Genomic DNA, 20,960 nt, shown 5'->3' with positions numbered 1-20,960 from the left:
GTTTTTATTGATTTTCTTGTGTTTGTCTCAGAAACAACGGTTCTATTTTCATTGTGTGTTTATTTATGTATGTATTAAATATGAATTATGATCTTATAATGATTTTAATATAATTGTTTATTAAAAGAATATGGTTTTATAAATAGAATGTATACTTTAATGTCCTTCCTTGCATACCTGTTCCTTATGCTGTTGCTGTGATTGCCTAGGAATTGATATACACAATTGGTAACCTAAGGATATACAGTGTGGGGCAAAGTTCTTATTAGCGAAGTCAGTGGACTTCATTTGCAAGTCGTAGAACCCAAGTAAAGTTTGGGATCCCTGAAGACGCATAAGATTTTGAATCCATTATCATTTTTATTTTCGCTTATTTATTCCTTGGAACAGCAGAAGGCTCTGCCAATACATAATCATCTCAATTAGTATGAAACACATAGTAAATGCACCATCTAACAAAATGCTGGCATGTAATTGTCCTGGTCACACCGCAGCGTGGTAGGTGTACTAGCAAGAGGTCATGATAAAAAACAGTGAGTAGCAGGTTTTCACATCTGGCTGAATGTGAACAATAAAAAACATTATTAAGGTTCAAGGTTATTTATATTTAAGTGCTGTATCCAAATAATGAAACCATCATAAAATCTTTCCAATATGAATTCATTATTGCGTAACCAATTCATGTTATCCTACCAGGGAGTACATTTTGATACTTGGTGATATATGTGTGAGGGGATTTACTGTGAGGTTAATGAGGGACCTTGGAGGGGGTATGGTGAATTGAGGGTCCAGACTAGAAGGTGAATGATCGGTGACGCGCCTCGGGGGATAATGGAGGAGGGGGTCTCAACTGGAAGTGATTTTTGAATGCGAGATTTCCCAAGAGCGAAGGCGAGACTTTAATCCAATGTAAATCTACAATTAGATCCCTCTAGAGGGAAAGGGTGGCAGGAGCCTCCACTGTGAAAGTAAACGAGAAAAAGAAGCTGCGCTCCCCTTCGTGGATGAAAGGTGCACAGAGCCTTAACTCCTTCGACGCTCATGACGAGCTCAGCTCGTCATGCAGTACACCTCTCGTACACTCATGACGAGCTGAGCTCGTCATGAACAATGGAGTAAATGAAAAGTCAGCACAGTGGGGGAACTGACTTAGCAGCCATGGAGTTAATAAGAGGGAGGAGAAACTTAAAGGGATCCTTAGCCCTCAACCATGAAGTGAATGAATCGTAAGAGAACTACTACGTAGAATTCCTCAGTGGCAAAAGGTAGTCCAATGTAACAAAAGGTAGTCCATGAGAAAGTGGATTCATATAACCGATAATCAGAGGATATTAAGCCCACCCAAGGGATAAGAAGGGAAAGACTGGGTTGCAATCCGTGGAAAATGGGTCCTTTAGCATAAACTGTGCGCCGAGCTGTAAGGCAACGTAATGTCTTTCAAATGGCAACAGGGGATCTTACCTGGTTAAAGTGCTCCTCGTGCCCTACAAAGAAAAACAAAAAACAGGAAGAAGTCTGAATTCAACTCAGCAAATGAGGTGCAATTGATAGAACAATTATAAACAAACTATTACTTTTTCAATACAGTATAAAATACTATGGCAACCATTACAAGTATATTAATTTCAAACAGATTTAATAAATAAAGCACAATTGTATTATAAGTCTTTGCAGAGGGGTAAAGTATTTTGCAAATATGTGTTCCGACTGTCCCTTTATTCCCTACTTTTGCCCCTCCCAGCAGAACCCCCCCCTTGTCACCTCATTCACTCATCTCACTCAGGCTTGATGTACTGGTGAAGAGGTTCTGATGTCATGCCCTGGGACCCGAATGGCAGACGCCTGTACGCTGCTTGTATGGGCTCTGACAAACCACAGGAGGTTGGGAAATGGGACACTTTCAAAAGCCAAAGTGCCCCATCAAAATCGCTTCATCACAAGGCGCTATCACACAGGTTCCTTAGGGGATGCATGATGCAAAGTATAGATACTGATTTCTTTTAGAAGCATTGAGTTTCACGACTTATGCACAAGGTGGACTACTTTCTTCAGTTTTTATTGGAACTATATAACTTATGTATTAACACTGCAAAAATATAGAGGTTTGTTTTATTTAGTTACTAGTAGGCAGCATTTGCACCTCTGTAGTCAGAGCCCTCTTGGACAAGGTCATGGGAACACCAGATACACGTCCCGCTCTTGGGTGACAAAATACCATTTCACCTTCCGCAATGTAGGAGATGGAAGGGGGTCAAAGTTCGCCCTCTTCCGTATGGGAAACGTGCTGGCGTGCCACCACCATCACTTCAAGTCCTAGGCCTGGGAAAGTACAGTAAAAGCACTTTTACGTTAAGGCTTTCGGTGTCACTATTGATTGCCTTTGCCAATGATGTCACATCTTGGGCCAGTCTGAAATACGGGCCTGGGTTTGGGCCTAAACAAGACAAAACCTTACGGTCAGGTTACATTTCTGAAAGTAAGCTTTTGTTTTGTATGGGCCCAAATTTGTTATGGCTTCCGGCTGTAAACCCCAAAATAAAGGATATACAACAGATAAAACAGTAATTTAACCTTAACTCCCACCCTGTGAAATATGGCAAGCTTATTGCGATTAAACAGTGAGCATGTCGCTCACTTTAAAACATTTTAAAGGATTCGGCTATAAAGTTGGCGGAGTCAGAAATGAAATGGCTTGCTGCATTTTTGTTCTCTTTATATACTGCTATTTACTAAAACATTTCCTATTGAAGAGATGATTCCTATTTTTCTGTGTATGTTGAGTATTTATCTTCCTACATAATTAATGACCTATCTTGTAACATTGATGATTATAGTCTCACCACTGTGTATTAGTGACTCGCTGTCTATCAGTTTCAAAGTGGTATTTGAAATGTTAATCAATCCTTTTACTAGCTCCACAAACAGGATGTGTCACCATATGACAGAGCTGCAAGACTATGCCACGTTCATCAACGGTGGTCTGCTTAATTCAGACACTCTGTTCATCACCACCCCCTTTTCTGAAACGTTCATCAACGGAGTCATTTATGATGCTCTCTGCGGAGCAAGACTCAAAGCATTGCGGGGGGGATGAAATCATGTTCGAGTGACTTACCACACTTCTAAGATTTCTGTGATGTTTGCACTGTATTACACGGAGTACCATAATACGAGCAGAGAAGCGTAAGTGAGGAGAGTTGTTTTTTGGATTAGTTATTGAGAAAAATGACCTAAAGTGAGTCTGCCATTATAGAACTGCTTAGCATCTTAGGCAGTCCCCATATCATCTGGGGACACAAAAGAGAATGAACCTGGGTTAGTCCTGGCTTACAAGATCTGGTATTCCATTTAAGAATGATGCTTCGTCTCCTATTCTTGTCAGGATGGTAAGTAGCACTGAAGAATCCCAGTGGGACTAGGTCGTACAGGAGAAGGCAGAGCAGGCTAATCTGCCCCGCTCAGATTGCTTTTGTGATCCCTCACCTTCCGCTCTTAAAATCACATCACTGACACTTACCTTGCTTTGCAACCCTTGCTGTATACTCTGCTGGGGCCAGTCTTCAGCTACCATCCCCAGTCTATATACATACAACACCTTCTCTTCAGAGGGCATCTAGCGCATGAAGCACCAGGTGGCACAGCCATAGGCAGTGGGGAAAGATAGCTTTGTATTAGAAAGTGCCCTTTTTGTCATGGTCACTCCCCACGTGTTGCTCTAGATCAGAGGTCCTCAAACTTTTGGATGCCGAGACCCCCCTGTCAACATTTTCAAGCGCAAGGACCCCCTCCTGACAAAAATTTCTGAACCGCTAGGTTATGAGGAAGGTGAGGACCAAATTATGCGACAGGCTTGACTAAATTGTGTGAGTAGAAAATTATTTTATTTATTTATTTTGAAAGTTTTATATAGCGCGAACAAGATCTTCGCAGATATCAGAGCGCTTTACAGAGGAGAGGAGCAAATATACACAGATACATCTATAGTGTTAAAAGTACAGTGAAGTGATATCATAAACAATCAAGTAAGTCAATTTCAAAGTCAAACAAAAATGCAAAGGGTTCGAACAAGTAGTACAGATGAGCACCGAGTCTTTGAAGTTGATCCCCAGTAGTGGTTCAAGTGTATTTAGCCATGAGAATCGCTTTTACTTCTTTCTTGAAAAGTATGGTAGAGGGGATGAGCCTGGTTTCAGGGGGGAGTGAGTTCCAAATCCTGGGAGCCATTCCTGAGAAAGAGCGTTTATAGGTTTTTTCTTTGCGGAATCTTTTAGGCTTTAGCAAAAGATTGTTTGTGCCTCTCGTGTTTCTGGAGCCTCCAGAAATCGTCAGCTTCTGAGCGAGGTATCTAGGTGAGCTCAGGTGGACAGCCTTGTGCGTCAAACAAGCGATTTTCAGGTGTATTCTGGCTTCAAAAGGCAGCCAGTTCAGGGATTTGAAGTCAGGGGAAATGTGTGAGTGTTTTTTTGATCCAGTGATAAGTCTCGCTGCGGCGTTTAAAGAGGCTCTTATGGGTGCCGTAGTAGCTAGAGGGAGACCGCAGAGGGCGGTGCTGCCGTATTCTATTCGAAGTATGACTAGTGATTGTACCGCAGTTTGGAAGTCTTTGGCTGGAAGGAAGGGTTTAAGTTTCCTTAGGGTGTTGATTTGGTAGTTCGCTCCCTTAGTTGCTTTGTTGATGTGTTCCTGCATGCTGAGATTGGTGTCTATTATGTTGATGTAAATAATGTTCTGTGATGCTGCGTATTTTGGGGTAGCATTGCTTTATTATTTAGAATTTTTTTAAACACAGTAATACTAAGGAAAGATTTCACCCCATCAGTACCAGTTTATAACCAAAAAACAGCAATTAACATCAGAAAGGTGTCTAGTCAACCTCTGTGAAGGGCCTCCCAATCTGCAGGAATACGCGCTGCCACATTAGAAGCTCACCTGGCCATGGCCGGGAGCAGCAAGGGTGCATTCAAACCGTGGCTGTCTTGTGCAGAGTTAAGCAGTTTACCCATGCTCCTTTCCCTCTCACCCCCTTCCTTCCATCCCTCTCTTATCTCCTTTCCCAACCACGGATCCCCCTCTCACATTGCAGGCAGATGGTTATTAGCCCCAGGACACCTTTTGGTAACAGTAGCGCACTACAAATGTAAATAATAGGCAGAAGCAGGGGATCCACTAGACCCGAACTTCGGGAGGGGTGGGGGGGTTTAACACTTCCAGCCAGGGCTTGTCCAAGCACTGGTCGCACACGGTGCAACAGTCTTTCCACCTTCTCCATGAATTCCCTCACTACCACTCACCAAAAATACACCTCCTCTCTCTATGTCTGACAAACATTTTTTTTATAGCGCTACTCATAGTTTACTCACACTCAGTTCTGTGATGTCCATGGTACATCTTCTTTGTACCAGGCACTTTAAACTTCTGCATTGTGTGGGTGACAAGAGTGCCCATGTGACTGCACGGTGAGCAATGCAACAGTGTGAGAGTAGGGTAAAAGGAGTGACTGCAGGGTGAGTGAGGTGACCATATGAATTTGGGTTCGGCTGTAAGTGCAGAGTGGGACGAATTAGTGCATGGATAGTGATGGCTTTGTTTGAGTGAGCTACAGATTGAGCAGTAAGGGGGCAGGTGAGTGAAGTGTCACATGAGTGCAGGGTGAGAAGTGTGCTTGCAGGGTGACTGCAGGGTGGGGTACAGAGTGAACAATGCAAGCAAAGTTTTAGTGCAGAGTGATCACTGTGAAAGCAGGGTGAGCGGGTGAATGTTGTGAGTGCATGGTGATCAGTGTGAGTACATTATGATCACTGTGAGTGCAGGATGAGTGGGTGAATGTTGTGAGTGCATGGTGATCAGTGTGAGTGCATTGTGATCAGTGTGAGTGCATTGTGATCAGTGCGAGTGTATTGTGATCAGTGTGAGTGCAGGGTGAGCGGGTGAATGTTGTGAGTGCATGGTGACTGGTGTGAGTGCAGGGTGAGCGGGTGAATGTTGTGAGTGTATGGTGATCAGTGTGAGTGCACTGTGATCAGTGTGAGTGCAGGGTGAGCGGGTGAATGGTGTGAGTGCATGGTGATTGGTGTGAGTGCATGGTGAATGGTGTGAGTGCATGGTGAATGGTGTGAGTGCATGGTGAATGGTGTGAGTGCATGGTGAATGGTGTGAGTGCATGGTGAATGGTGTGAGTGCATGGTGAATGGTGTGAGTGCATGGTGAATGGTGTGAGTGCATGGTGAATGGTGTGAGTGCATGGTGAATGGTGTGAGTGCATGGTGATCAGTGTGCGTGCATGGTGATCAGTGTGCGTGCATGGTGATCAGTGTGCGTGCATGGTGATCAGTGTGCGTGCATGGTGATCAGTGTGCGTGCATGGTGATCAGTGTGCGTGCATGGTGATCAGTGGGAGTGCATGGTGATCAGTGGGAGTGCATGGTGATCAGTGGGAGTGCATGGTGATCAGTGGGAGTGCATGGTGATCAGTGGGAGTGCATGGTGATCAGTGTGAGTGCATGGTGATCAGTGTGAGTGCATGGTGATCAGTGGGAATGCATGGTGATCAGTGGGAGTGCATGGTGATCAGTGGGAGTGCATGGTGATCAGTGTGAGTGCATGGTGATCAGTGTGAGTGCATGGTGATCAGTGTGAGTGCATGGTGAGTGGGTGATCAGTGTGAGTGCATGGTGATCAGTGTGAGTGCATGGTGATCAGTGTGAGTGCATGGTGATCAGTGTGAGTGCATGGTGATCAGTGTGAGTGCATGGTGATTGCTGTGAGTGCATGGTGATCGCTATGAGTGCATGGTGATCAGTGTGAGTGCATTGCGATTGCTGGGAGTGCAGGGTGAACATGAAAGTGAAGGCGAGAATGAGAAGTGAGTAGTCTGAAAGCAGGGTGCATTCCCAGAAACTTGAAGCGTAGGGTTTCAGATAGAAGTTAAACTATTTCTATAATGGCATTAATCAGGGTTCGAGGGTGGAGGAAATAAATAATGTGCTGATCCTGCAACAAACTTCCAGTCTAATGAGTAGGGTTACCACCTCATTATTTTGATGGCCCAGAAATAAGCAGTCACCTACAGCTGTACTTTTTGCACTTATCTGTGAATATTTAGAACAGCAAATATAAATAGAAAGCACTTTTAATTGTGTTCTAGGGATGCCTCAATGATCCATGACTAATAATTAAAGAGAATAAAGACAGAAAAGTCACATAACTAATTAATACATACTTTTTTATTTATAACTCAATTTAGTGTCAAGAGCAGGTCTCTGGGATCTTTAAACAACACATGGCAGGCATGTTTCTTTTGGCAAACCAACTTTATATTTCTTTTCTTTAAATGCATTTTCACACTACAGCAGTAAGTGTAAAAATAGAAATGTAAGGAATAGGCAGAGTGGGGGCCCAGGGGGGGGCCTGGAACCATAAAAAAACTAAGCTTTGGTAATCAGTTAACAAAGGCATGTAAATATGCTAATGGTCTTTAAAGACCTGTGAAAAACTCGGGCAGAGATAAGACTCCAGACACTGCCCAGCTGAGGCCCCAGGAGCGCGAGCTGCACTGCAGCAGCCCGGGCTGAGACACAGGATGGGGGAGGAGGGGGGCTGAAGCCCTGGAGGCTAGGGCAGAAGTCACACTGTGAAGGCGCAACCCCCTGTGCATCGCTCCACGTCCCCCCTGGGGGTCGCGCCCCACAGTTTGAATACCCCTGCTCTAGATGCTGTCTTTTTAGGTCTGTACGTGCACTGGGACCAGCCAACCAGGCTCAGATGCGAGTGCTTTTTGTCTTAAGCTGTAACAGTATATTGGTACACCAAGTATCACTCTTTGTAAGTCCCTAGTAGATGGTACCAGTGGTACCCAGGGAAAGGGTGATAAGGGTAAGGTGGGGGGCACCAAAGTAGCAGCACTTTATTGTGCCACTCTGGGAGACTCAAGTAAAAGTGTGTCTGCAGGTCTGCCATGCAACCCTGAATGAGCAAACCTGTTTGCTAAAGAAGATCTTTGGACACCCATTGTGCTGCAGTGCCACTTCACTGCCTTAATGCGTGTAAGCCACTCTTCAGTTTGTTCTCCTTAGCACAGGAGGTAGATTGCATTATGTTAAGGTGTGGATATATCGCGAAAACGTATGGCTTACTCCTAACTTTAAAGTTTCGAGGTGATTCGTCAAGCGGGGGCAGAGAAAAAAGGGGGGCCCCACAACGTGTTTCCCCCATAGGAAACTTTAGACACCGCTACAGCCCGAACTGCTGAACCGAATTACACCAAATTTGGCAAAGAGGTAGTTCTTGGTTCAGAAAGAACCCTTTTTGTTAAATGGTGTAAATCCGTTCAGTAGTTGGTGAGAAAATCAAAAGTAAAAACACATATATATCTATGGCCGCGCAGGATCCGCGCACCCTCCTGATCATGAGCTTTATGCTAATTGGCTGTCAACACTCCAAACCAGGAAGTCTTGGCAGCCATCTTGTGCCTCGGTATAACCGAGGCAAAAGTGGGCTGCCAAGACTTCCTGAAACCTTACTTCAAGAAATCAGTGAAACAAGTGTGCAAAACGCAACAAGGGGGCTTGGTAGAAACACCCTGACCTCCTAGGTGTTTAAAAATCTGCAAAAACCGCGCAGGATCCTGCAGAGGAAAAAAAAAACGAAGTGCGGCCTCCCGCGCTTTGTTAATATTCAGCCCCCGGGTGGGCCAAATCCCGGGGGCAATAATAGTATTTGAACGGGGGGCCCAAAGGCTGCTTGGCTTGCACATCAACACAGTAGTGTTTAAGTGAAGGTGTGTGTTGTAGACCATGTTGCTGCCTTGCAGATGTCTTCTACTGGAGTGTTCCCTAAGAAAGCCATGGAGGCTCATAGTTTGGTGTGGAGTGCGCACTAGGAGGAACTGTTAATGTACGTTTCGCTTTTTGATAGCATATTTGTTTACATTTGACAATCCACCTTGCAATTCCAGATTTAGATATGGAGTTGCCTTTATGTGGTGGAGAGAAAGCTACAAACAGTTGCTTTGTTTTTCGAAACGATTTGGTTCTGTCTATATAATAGAGAAGAGCTCTTTTGACATCTAGTGTAGAGCTCTCCCTGCTACAGAGTCTGGGTTTTGAAAAAACACTGGTAACTCTACAGATTGGTTTAGATGAAAAGGAGTAATTACTTTAGGAAGGAATTTAGGATTAGTTCTTAGAACCACTTTGTTACGGTGTAAATGTAAAAAGGGTTCCTGTATAGTGAAAGCCTGAATCTCACTAACTCTCCTAAGAAAGGTAATAGCAATGAGGAAAGCTGTTTTCCATGTGAGAAATTGCATTTCACATTTATGTAAAGGTTCAAAAGGGGGTCCCATGAGCCTGGTAAGAACAATGTTTAGGTTCCACACTGGAGAGGGTGGTAACCTAGGAGGAATGATTCTTTTTAATCCTTCCATAAAAGCTTGTATTGCTGGTACTCTCAACAACGACATATGTTGTCTGTTTTGTAGATATGCCATAATAGCTGCAAGATATAAACGTATAGATGAATATGCTAGATTACATCTTTGCAAACGGAGAAGGTAACAGATAATATTTTGGATGGAAGCATCTAAGGATCAATTTGATTAATAGTGCAGTAAATGGCAAATCTTTTCCATTTAGCAGCATAGCAAGCTCTTGTAGTAAGTCTTCTGGCTTCTTTAATGATATTCAAACAGTCTGGTCGCAGGTTAAGGTAACCAAACTCTAAGACTTCAGGAGCCAGATCGCCAGATTCAGTTGATTTGGATCTGGATGCCAGATGTCTCCATGGTTCTGCGTTAACATGGATGGCATCCGAGACAGCTTTTGGTGTGGAACTAGAGAGAGTTCTAGTAGTGTGGCGAACCATGGCTGGCGTGCCCATGTGGGAGCTACCAGGATTAGTTTGAGAGACTGTTGTCTGAGCTTGCGTACTACTAGTGGTATTAGTGGGATCAGAGGAAAAGCATCCGCAAATTTGCCTGACCAGTTCATCCATATCGCATTGCCCTTGGATAACCTGTGTGGATACCTGGCGGCGAAGGTTGGGCATTTTGCGTTTTCGTGTGTGGCAAACAGGTCTATGTCTGGATGACCCCACTTGTGAAAGAATGGTTGAAGAACTTGAGGATGTACTTACCATTTGTGAATCTGTTGTGTCTGTCGACTTAAAAGATCGGCTATCTGATTGTGAACTCCAGGTGTTCTGTAAGCAGATATATGTTTTGTGGAATGGCCCATCTCCAAATGTTTTGTGCAAGCTGGGACTGCTGCAGGGAATGTGTGCCTCCTTGTTTCTGTAAGTAGTACATGGCTGTCATGTTGTCCGTCCGGATTAAGACAGCCTTGTTCCGAAATTGCCAGCAGCTCTAGGTGATTGATGTGAAGCACCTTTTGTTGAGCTGTCCATGTTCCCTGAGTTGTGTAGTGGAGTAGATGTGCTCCCCATCCTGTCAGGGTTGCGTCCGTTGTCAGTACTATCTGTGGAACTGGCTCTAGGAACGGCCGCCCTTTGGACAAGTTTTTGGTGTTCCACCACTGCAGAGAGCGATGTGTGTGGCTGTCCACCAACACCACGTCTGTTAGTTGTTCTTGTGCACGATTCCACTGATGTGCTAGACATTCCTGCAATAGGCCCATTTGCTGTCTTGCATAGGATGCAATAAGAATGCAAAATGCCATCATGCCTATTAGTTGCATGAACACTCTGGCTGTGAGAGAGTGTTGGTTTTGAAACCTTGTCCCTAAGGTTTGCATGCGCTGTATCCTGGCTGGCCTGGGATAAGCTAGAGCTGTATTGGTGTTTATGGTAGCCCCGAGGTATTGATGTACATGCAAGGGCTGTAGATGTGACTTGGTGTGGTTTATTGTAAACCCCAAGTTGTGCAGTGTAGGAGAGTAGGGTCTGCTTCCTATGGTCACCCCCACTTTTTGCTGTGATTTTCTGGTTTTTCGACTTTAGACTGGCTGTGGTCCTGCTAATCAGGCCCACAGCCTAGCTGTTCTCTCTAAATTGATACTATGTACTTTAGGTACATACCAAATTGGTTACTGGGTAACCCTAGTGAGTCCCTGTATGTTGTACCATAGGTACCCAGGGCATAGGTGCACCCAAGGCCTACCAGGGGCTGCAGCATGTATTGTGCCACCCCTGGTTGAGCCGCCAAACTGACACCCCATGTCTGTTCACACAGCCTGGGTAAGGTGGTGTAATCGCCCCTTACTTAGATATAGTATACCTATATCTACCTTATATAGTAGCCTAGAAGTCACTCCTATGGCAGGCCTTAACAATCTTGAAGGCAGAGTGCTTGGTTTTATGTGAGAGGGTGCCCTAGCATGAGCTGAGCCCCTCTGCAGCTTTCGGAACCATCTCCTTATAGCTGTTCTATGATATTGCATACCATATACTCTTAAGTGCATTATAATCCTCGCGGATAATGCTAACTTTGGTTTGGCTTTAACAAAACATGTTGTTTAAGGTGTCAAACACTTTGAAATACTACCCCCCACTGCCAGTCCTGGCGGCGGGGGTAGCATTCCGCCCTTCTAGAGGGAGAAGACATGTAGTTACTGGTACACCCGGGTAAAGTGGAGAAGTGTGGCTCACTGGTTAGAGCAGGCAGACCCTGAAGCAGAGGTCAGACCCGGGACCAGGGTTCAATTCCCGACGCGGCAGGGTCTTGAGCTCAAATGTCCATGGACTCGATAATTCTCGCTACGGAGCCTGACCTAATCATGGGTTCACACTCTGCAACTCTGGGCATTAAGCTTGCTTAATCTCCACAACGGCCCCCCGTGTCGGGATGCCTGGCTTTCACCTTGGGGATGCCCTGTAGGGGCTATCTCACAGGGAAAAGACAGGACGGGTTCCCAAGGCAAGCGCGGAGATACCCCTTCGGGGGTCGATTCAGGCGCTATATAAGAAACATAATAATAATAATAATAATAATAAGTTAAACAGAGCCTCAGCATCACAAAATGGATGCTGCTGCCACAGACACGAGTCTGACCTCCTGCTGCTGGACGAAACTCCGGCAGGGGGGGCTTGGACAATAGGTTTCCTGTCAGGGGAGGTGCTGGCACCACCCCAGACAGACTTTAGTGTATTGGGACAGAGATGGCTGCATTCAAAATGCATTTTCTAGACACTGCCTGGGGCACACAAGGTGCTCCATGCATAGCCTGGTTCAAACCAGTTGCTGGGGCACTCCAGCCCCTCTCTGGCACGAAACTGGAGAAAGGGAAAGGGGTATAACCACCCCCTCCACAGGTCCACCCATAGGAGGGACGTTTCAGGTAGTCCAGCCCCCAAACTTAGTATAAGTATAGGAGCTGTGTCCCTAGGACTTTAGATTACCCTGGACGACACTTTGAAACATATATCCTGGACCTTCGACGTTCCATTTCGACTGGAAGACGGAAGTCATCGCCCTTGTGGTCAAGGAGTGACCACCCTGTTCAAACAGGCACCTGAACCAACTTTGCCGGTCTGCATTGTCGATGTGTCGCAGATCCTAAGACTCTGCGACACAGGACACGGACTTCCAGACATCTTGGACGCTGCTCGACATTCCCAGCGAAGCTGAGACCCGTGGCGGACACGAGAGACGTGGGACCGGAACTCCTGAACATCCAGCATTTTGCAAGCTGCATCTACTTCCCGAGGTATTTGGAAGTTGTGCTTTGGGGTGCTTGAAGCCCCAGACCCGAGCAACATTTGTACTGACGCGCAGGCCTCCACACTCCACGAGTGTCCCGTGGGGCCTGCTCCTGCATTTCAGCTCGACGCGTCTTCCCGGTTCCTTTCCCGTTGGCTAGTGAGCCTCTGGTAGACTTTCCTTTGAATTTAAACTGCTTTCATGGTTGCTCCAGGCTTGCTCCAACTTCTCCCCAAAAGAGAAGTTCCTCAGACCTTGCTGGTCTGCACTGAAGCCAATCTTCATCTCCTGCGCGGATTGCGTTTAACAAGGCTTGTTGGGTTCAATCCGGATACCGACACCGCAGTCAACTAGATCCTTCGTGGGACAGCTCGAATCCAGCGCCTGGTCGTCGTCAACGCCTCCTGGACCTCGTGGCTGCAGAAACAAGCTTCACCTCTTCACCTGAGATCAACGCGACATCGCCTGGATCCTTCCTGGTCACTGGCTTGTGACCCAGACTCGGTCCCTTCTGCTTTCAGGTTCTTCAGATCGTCGATCCACCCTTGGATCCACCCGGACACTTTTCCTCTGGGCGCCTGCAGCACTTCTTTGCAGATCTCCAAAAAAAACATTGCGAAACCAGACACCAAAAGGCACCTATGCACCCGGCTTTGTTGGGTGAGGCTTCCCGGTGCTCCCGTGGGTCTTGACTCTCGAAGTGTCCTAGTCTAAAGGGCTTTCAACGTAGTAGATCCGGAAGTGTCCTTAAATTGTAACTTTACAACTTCTTAGTTTCCCATTGAAAGACAATGGTAACTGGCGGCTGTGTTTAGACACTACACACGTCTCCCGTGGGCATCCTGCTTCCTAACCTTTGGTTGTTTAGAGTAGCCCCAGCGATTCCCTAGGCCTACTTTCTATTTCTGTTGTGGTTCTTTTACCACTATTCTAGTATATGGTTTGTGAGGCCCCTAGGGCAAAACGTATACTGTGCAACTTATCGTATGCTAATTGAGATTCTTGTAATGTACTTTTGCCTCTGACCTCATAAAGAGTGCAGAGGGGTTGTGTTTAGAATAAATACATATATATATATATTTGATATATACCTTGTGTGATGTACTTTCATTTGGTATTCAAGGAATTATCATTGGTAAAACAACTTTTGCAAAAATTGCTACACTGAACAGGTACTGGATTCTGGAATAATGGACCAGTTACCTACCAGGACAAGGAGCAGTAGGGTTAAGGATTTACCTTCCCCCTTGCCTCAGGATGAGTATCAACCTTCTGAGGAAGCGGATTGTGAGCCTGAAGAAGGAACTGTCCTAGAAGAGCTTGAACCTGATCAGGTTGAGTTTCTTGGGACAGGGGGATCTTCCAGGGCAGATCTGAGGCAGGCGCAGTTGGACTGCCCTTCTCTTGAACCCCTCCGACAACAAGCTGTTGCTGAGGCTGCAGGGAATGCTAATGGAACCCATAGAGTGTATTGGGATGAAGGGCTCCTGTATTCAGAGTCTAGAGACCCCAAGCCTGGGGCTTCCAGGAGGTTGGTCATACATTTGGCATTCAGGGGCTTCCTTCTTACATTAACCCATGATATTTCCCTTGCAGGACATCTTGGCCAGAACAAGACTTGGGACAGGCTCGTCCCTCACTTTCACTGGCCTCACATGTCAGAAGACACAAAGGAGTTTTGTCGCTCCTGTGTCACCTGCCAAGCCAGTGGTAAATCAGGTGGCACTACAAAGGCCCCCCTTATACCACTACTTGTGGTGGGGGTTCCCTTTGAATGTTTAGGGATTGACGTTGTTGGACCAATGGATCACCAAACAGCATCTGGGCACAGGTTTATTCTGGTGGTAGTGGATCATGCCACCAGATACCCAGAAGCTATACCACTTAGGACCACAACAGCACCTGTTGTGGCAAGAGCCCTTTTGGGAGTTTTCTCAAGAGTGGGCTTCCCTAAGGAGGTTGCATCAGACAGAGGTGCAAACTTCATGTCTAGTTACCGCACTGCAATGTGGAAGGAGTGTGGAGTGAACTACAAGTTCACCACACCCTATCATCCACAGTGCAATGGTCTAGTTGAAAGATTTAACAAGCCTTAAAGGGCATGATTAAGGGTCTCCCTGAAAAGATCAGGCAGAGATGGGATATCCAACTGCCCTGCCTTTTTTTTGCTTATAGAGAAGTCCAACAGAAGGGGGTAGGCTAGAGCCCTTTTGAACTTTTGTTTGGACATCCTGTAAGACGACTCCTTTGTCTGGTGAAGGAAGGATGGGAGTTACCTCTCAAACTTCCCAAACAAGACATTGTGGACTATGTACTTCGTCTCCACTCCAGGATGGCTGAATACATGAAAAAGATTTCAAGTGGCGAATCATAGAGAAAATTAGATTAGCTGAAAGTAAAGGAGGTAGCAAAATCAGAAAGAAAAGGGAAGCTTTCTGGATTTTTAGTTTGAATACTTTCAAAAATGGGCTGAACAGCGATATTCCGTGGGAGAATGCGATAGTCTGAATACTGGCACTTCTTGATAACACTTGCCTTTATCCTTACAGGAATCTGGATAAAATATACAATGCCCCTGTAGCTGTTTATCTTAGGGTATAGTGCGAATATTCTAGAGCTGTATCTAGTTTATAACTATTGATACAAAATGTATTTTCTGAGGTCCCCCCCTACGGTTTAAGATCTGGTTATAATATTACATCTGTAGTGAAGACGATGAGGCTCTTCATATTGTACAACAAGTTTAGATATCTATTATGCCTTTGAGTAAAATATTTTTCCTATAGATTAGGATTCAACTAATCAATTATGACATATATGTCAAGATAGAGGATCTCGTTAGGTCGCATGTGCTACCTGTAGCTGTACTGAGATCGTTTTATCTAGAGTGCCTCCTAACTCGTTATGGGGGTTTCGATTTTCGTGACATCCACGTGGCCGATTACTAGAAATGGTATAATTTGGACCGTATATTGAGTGGTTTATATATTTTCTTTATCGTTGGTTAGATTGAGTCACCCTACAGATGTCGGATTCATCATAATATCTTGAATACATAACATCTTTACATAACGAGTAGAGGTAGTTTTCTTTTCCCAACCCAAGATGGAGGCTTTATTTAGCTAACATCTAGACCAATAGTCCCCTTTTTCTCGCTGCGATCTGCACCGTATTTTAAGCGAATTACTTTATTCCTGATGGTTTTTTGAGTCGACCAAGAAGATACTGAATTGGGCTTAATAATTTGAATACATAACATCGTAAATATATAGAAAAAGGGTTACTTTCGGTTTCCTTCCCAACATGGAGGCGATTATCACGGACATTCCTACCAACAGTCCTTTTCCGATTTTTACTTTTGGACGCACAGTCCGTGATTGATTGCCGTGATCCGTGCGTCAACCTGGGCCGTTGGTATTCTACCCAACAGGCTATTTAAAGTGCAGAAATCTACGGCTAGTTTGTTTATCATTTTCGACCCGAAGGCGCACCGGGACCGACGTATGCTTTTCTGTAATATCTTGCTTTCAAGGTAAGCAACGCGAGAGAGAGATGCTAATAGCCGGAGGAATTCGGGTGTAACTGTCACCTTATTTTTAATTTAATCCACCACACGTTATTTTAGAGTGGGTTTAATATGAAATTCCTAGCTTAATTTCTCCATATTTTCCTCTCTCCCCAGAAATTTGATCTGTGACAGGGAATTGAAGTTTTCACCTCCGCCCCACTAACTAAAGCATACATATGAATCGTCTGGTCTACGAATATAGAGATATTTACTTTTAAGGTATGAATATAGTAGCTACCTGCCATGATCGTTATACCGCCTTAAAGCAAATCCATAATCTTATTTACATTGGGATTTTACTTTTAGGAAACCCTCTGCACCAAATGGAATAGTGCTATCAATTATATTGGATTCCAAAGTGCATACTGAGCACCACCAAGACAAGGAATCCTTCACAAAATTACGTTTATAGCTGGTATGTGTTCGATCGCCCTTTTGTTTGCTTTTTCCCCCATCTCCTTATTTAGGGTTAGACGACCAGATTATATATTACGATACATTCTAAAGGCTACCCGTTTTATCTGTTCTTTACGTAGATATCATTTGACCTACACTGGTGGTTATAGTGGAATGTTCGCCGTGTGCGCGCTTCGAATCAGTCTTTTCTTCTTTTAAACAAGGTATCTATCCGATTTATACATGACATTTATATTTTTACTACCAGATTCTTTCTTTGCAATATTGAAACAGTATCATATTAGAATGATATTAGTTAGATACTTTTTAAATTCTTTTTAATTAATTTCGACTTAGTGACTGTGGATGAATTTTGTTCCTTTGTGATTAAACGAATTAACTGTTTGAGTTGGCATTCATGTGATATTCATTGTTTCAAACTATTGAATCTCCTTTTATTTTGATCCTCTATAAAAGATCATATGGATCGATAATAATTACTTTTTATATATATATGTCATTGTAGAGTCAGGATCATATCGTTTCCTGAACCTCCATATTCTTTTTACGGAATTAAATTGAAAATATCGTCAAAACCCAGTAATCCGCTGTATTTATAGTGAGTTTTCTTCATTTCATTCTATACGTTGAAACCATATATTGTGAAGTAGTGTGGCTCACTGGTTAGAGGCGGCAGACCCGAGAGCAGAGGACGGCCCGGGACCAGGGTTTGATTCCCGGCGCGGCAGGTTTCTGGACCAGGGTCAGCAGACTCGATAATTCTCTCGCCTCGGTGCCCACTCTGATCAGCGATCACACTCGGCAACTCTGGGCATTAACTTGCCTCATCTTCACTAACGGCCCCACCAGACCGCCGGGGATGCCTGGTCTCACCCTGGAGATACCCATTAAGGGACCATCTCTCAGGGAAGCCAGGAAGGGTTTCGCAGCGGTCGAAGCGCCTTGGGACCCTCCGGGTAAGTAGTGCGCTATATAAATGCCTATACACATATATGTGAAATTATGTCAAATTCGTTGTTTCTATAACATCGATTGGTTGTCATATTGTGATTTTACTCCTCTCTTTTGTATTATGCGTAAACCACCCACCTGATAATATGATGTATTTTCATCTTGTTCTTAAATGATATGATTATAATGCTTTCATGTCTCTGATTTTTGTGAATATAAACACTCTTAGTTTATGGTACAATTATACTGTGTTTACTGTATTTATGTTTTGATTAGACCGCTGTTTCCATCCATTCTCTTCCCCTTCCTTTCAATTTCCATTGCTCCATGACATGTGGGTACTCTGTGACATCCAGATAGACATTATCAATTGTGTTTTTCTTAGGAATCAAGTTATGGGGGAGATTATATAATAATGACAGTAGGAAAAGTTTCTTATAGGAAGTCCCATGCTATGATAATATGTATGAATTTTAATGAAAAAAATGTTATCTATTGAATTTATAATTATTGGACTGTTTGTGTTAAAATATTTCTTTTTACACGTATATTTTCAGAATAAAACTGTGTGGCTCCTGAAGAAGGCGTTGTGTACGCCGAAACGTGCGTCGAAAGTTCAATCGCCACTGCTTTTCTTGGACAGCATTTATATATTGTTTGTTTGGTTGTCCACAATCTTATGATTAAGTATTTTTTTGATTATATGTATCAATTTGTATGAAAATATGTATTTAATTGTTATCATATAGTATTTACTTTGTGTTCTACTATATGATTTTTAAACTTCAGTCCTTTTTACTTTTTTCTTGGGGTTCTTCCTTACGGTCATTGCTTGCCACTTGTTTTTCCTTTATAGGACTGCCTAGGAATGTGTATTCACACATTATTTCCCTGTCCTAGGAGTTTTTTTTATGCTACTACTCAGGGGGTCCTGGTTTTTCACAATCCCTGAATACATGAAAAAGGCATCCAAAAACCTTTAGGCTAGCCAGGAATTACAGAAAGCCTGGCATGACCAAAAGGCTGTGCTGACTGTTTACCAGCCAGGGCAGAAAGTGTGGGTGTTGGAGCCAGTGGCCCCAGCAGCTCTACAAGACAAATGGTCTGGACCCACACTATTGTTGAACAGAAGGGAGAAGTCACCTATTTGGTTGACCTTGGAACTGCCAGGAGCCCCCACAGGGTGCTTCATGTCAACAGATTGAAACCATATGTTGACAGGGCGGACATGGGCTTGCTCATGGCCACTGATGGACAGGAGGAAGAGAGTGACCCCCTCCCAGACCTGCTCTCTCAGAACCCTGATGATGGTTCAGTTGATGGTGTAGTCTTGGCAGACAGCCTCACTGACCAACAGCAGAATGACTGTAGACAGGTTCTGCAGGCCTACAGACATATGTTTTCACTGACTCCAAGTCAGACTACCTGATGCACTCATGAAGTGGACACTGGGGACAGTCTGCCTGTTAAAAGTAAGATTTACAGGCAACCTGACCATGTCAGGGACTGTATCAGGACAGAGGCGCAAAAGATGTTGGAATTGGGAGTCATTGAGCCCTAAAGAGCCCTTGGGCCTGTCCTGTAGTCCTGGTGCCTAAACCTCACACCCAAGATGGTAAGAGAGAGATGAGGTTTTGTGTGGATTACAGAGGTCTCAATGCGGTCACTAGGACAGATGCCCATCCAATACCCAGGGCAGATGTGCTCACTGACCGATTGGCATCTGCCAAGTTTTTTAGTACATTTGACCTGACAGCTGGCTACTGGCAGATTAGACTAGCTGATTCTGCAAAGACAGCATTTTCAACCCCTGGTGGGCACTGTCAATTTGTGGTAATGCCCTTTGGTCTGAAGAATGCACCTGCCACTTTCCAAAGGTTGGTGAACCACGTCCTCACAGGTCTGGATGACTAATGTGCAGCTTATCTAGATGATATTGCTGTCTTTAGCTCCACCTGGGAAGATCACCTGATCCACCTGAAGAATGTTTTGGAGGCCCTGCAAAAGGCAGGCCTAACTATCAAGGCTACTAATTGTCAGATAGGGCAGAGTCAGGTTGTATACCTGGGCCACCTTGTAGGTGGAGGCTAGGTTCAACCATTGCAGAGCAAGATCCAGACCATAATGGAATGGACTGCTCCAACCACCCAGACTCAGGTCAGAGCTTTCTTGGGCCTGACTGGGAATTAAAGGAAATTTGTCAAGGGGTATGGTTCCATTGTGACACCCCTTAATGACTTAACTTTCAAGAAAATGCCTAAGAAAGTTCAGTGGACAGTCAGCTGTCAAAAGGTATTTGATGACCTGAAGCAGGCCATGTGTTCTGCACCTATTCTGCAAAGTCCAGACTACTCCAAATAATTAATTGTTCAAACAGATGCTTCTGAGTTGGGAGTGGGGGCTGTGCTTTCACAATTGAATAAAGATGGTCAAGACAAGCCAGTAGCTTTTATTAGCAGAAGGCTGACCCCTAGAGAGAAACGTTGGTCAGCTATTGAGAGGGAGGCCTTTGCTGTGGTGTGGGCCCTGAAGAAGCTGAGGCCATACTTTTTTGGTACTCACTTCAAGATTCAGACAGACCATAAGCCCCTCTTGTGGCTAAATCAGATGAAGGGTGAAAATCCAAAACTGCTCAGGTGGTCCATTTCCCTACAGGAGATGGACTTTACAGTGGAACATAGACCTGGGAGTGACCATGCCAATGCAGATGGACTCTCCAGATATTTCCACTTAGAACATGAAGACTCAACTGGTCAAGGTTGGTTTAATGTCCCTGCGTTTGGGGGTGTTGGAGAGTAGGGTCTGTTTCCTATGGTGTCTGTGGCAGCAGCAACCATTTTGTGATGCTGAGGCTCTGTTTAAATTTACCCGGGTGTACCAGTAACTACATGTGTTCTCCCTCTAGAAGTCCAATTCGGATACTGACACTGCAGTCAACTAGATCCTTCGTGGGACAGCTCGAATCCAGCTCCTGGTCGTCGTTGACGCCTCCTGGACCTCGTTGCTGCAGAGACAAGCTTCACCTCTTCACCTTAGATCAACGCAACATCGCCTGGTTCCTTCCTGGTCACTGGCCTGTGACCCAGACTCTGTCCCTTTTGCTTACAGGTTCTTCAGATCGTCAATCCACCCTGACACTTTTCCTCTGGTCACCTGAAGCACTTCTTTGCAGATTTCCATAGAAAACATTGACGAAACCCGATACCAAAAGGGACCTATGCACCCGGCTTCCCTGGGTGAGGTAACACGAGTACTCGGGTGCTCCCGTGGGTCTTGACTCTCAAAGTGTTGTAGTCTAAAGGGGTTTCATCGTAGTCCATCCGGAAGTGTCCTTAAATTGTAACTTCTTCGTTTCCCATAGTAAGTCAATGG

At 44.7% G+C, this 20,960-nt stretch overlaps 1 protein-coding gene across 1 annotated transcript in view; it reads right to left on the bottom strand.

The window, feature by feature from the left end:
* LOC147717733 (uncharacterized) overlaps positions 1 to 20,960 on the bottom strand; it is a 127,849-nt gene that overhangs the window by 9,077 nt on the left and 97,812 nt on the right. The window contains exon 4 of the mRNA XM_086924512.1: positions 1,462 to 1,484. Coding sequence (XP_086780638.1) covers positions 1,462 to 1,484 — 23 coding nt within the window. The remainder of the gene's footprint in view (positions 1 to 1,461; positions 1,485 to 20,960) is intronic.

This window comes from Lissotriton vulgaris, chromosome 5 (genome assembly GCF_964263255.1).
Source record: "Lissotriton vulgaris chromosome 5, aLisVul1.2, whole genome shotgun sequence".
In the NCBI taxonomy this organism is placed as follows: Eukaryota; Metazoa; Chordata; class Amphibia; order Caudata; family Salamandridae; genus Lissotriton; species Lissotriton vulgaris.
The sequence above is the reverse complement of the archived record's forward strand: the minus strand, read 5'-3'. Positions and strand labels throughout refer to the sequence as shown.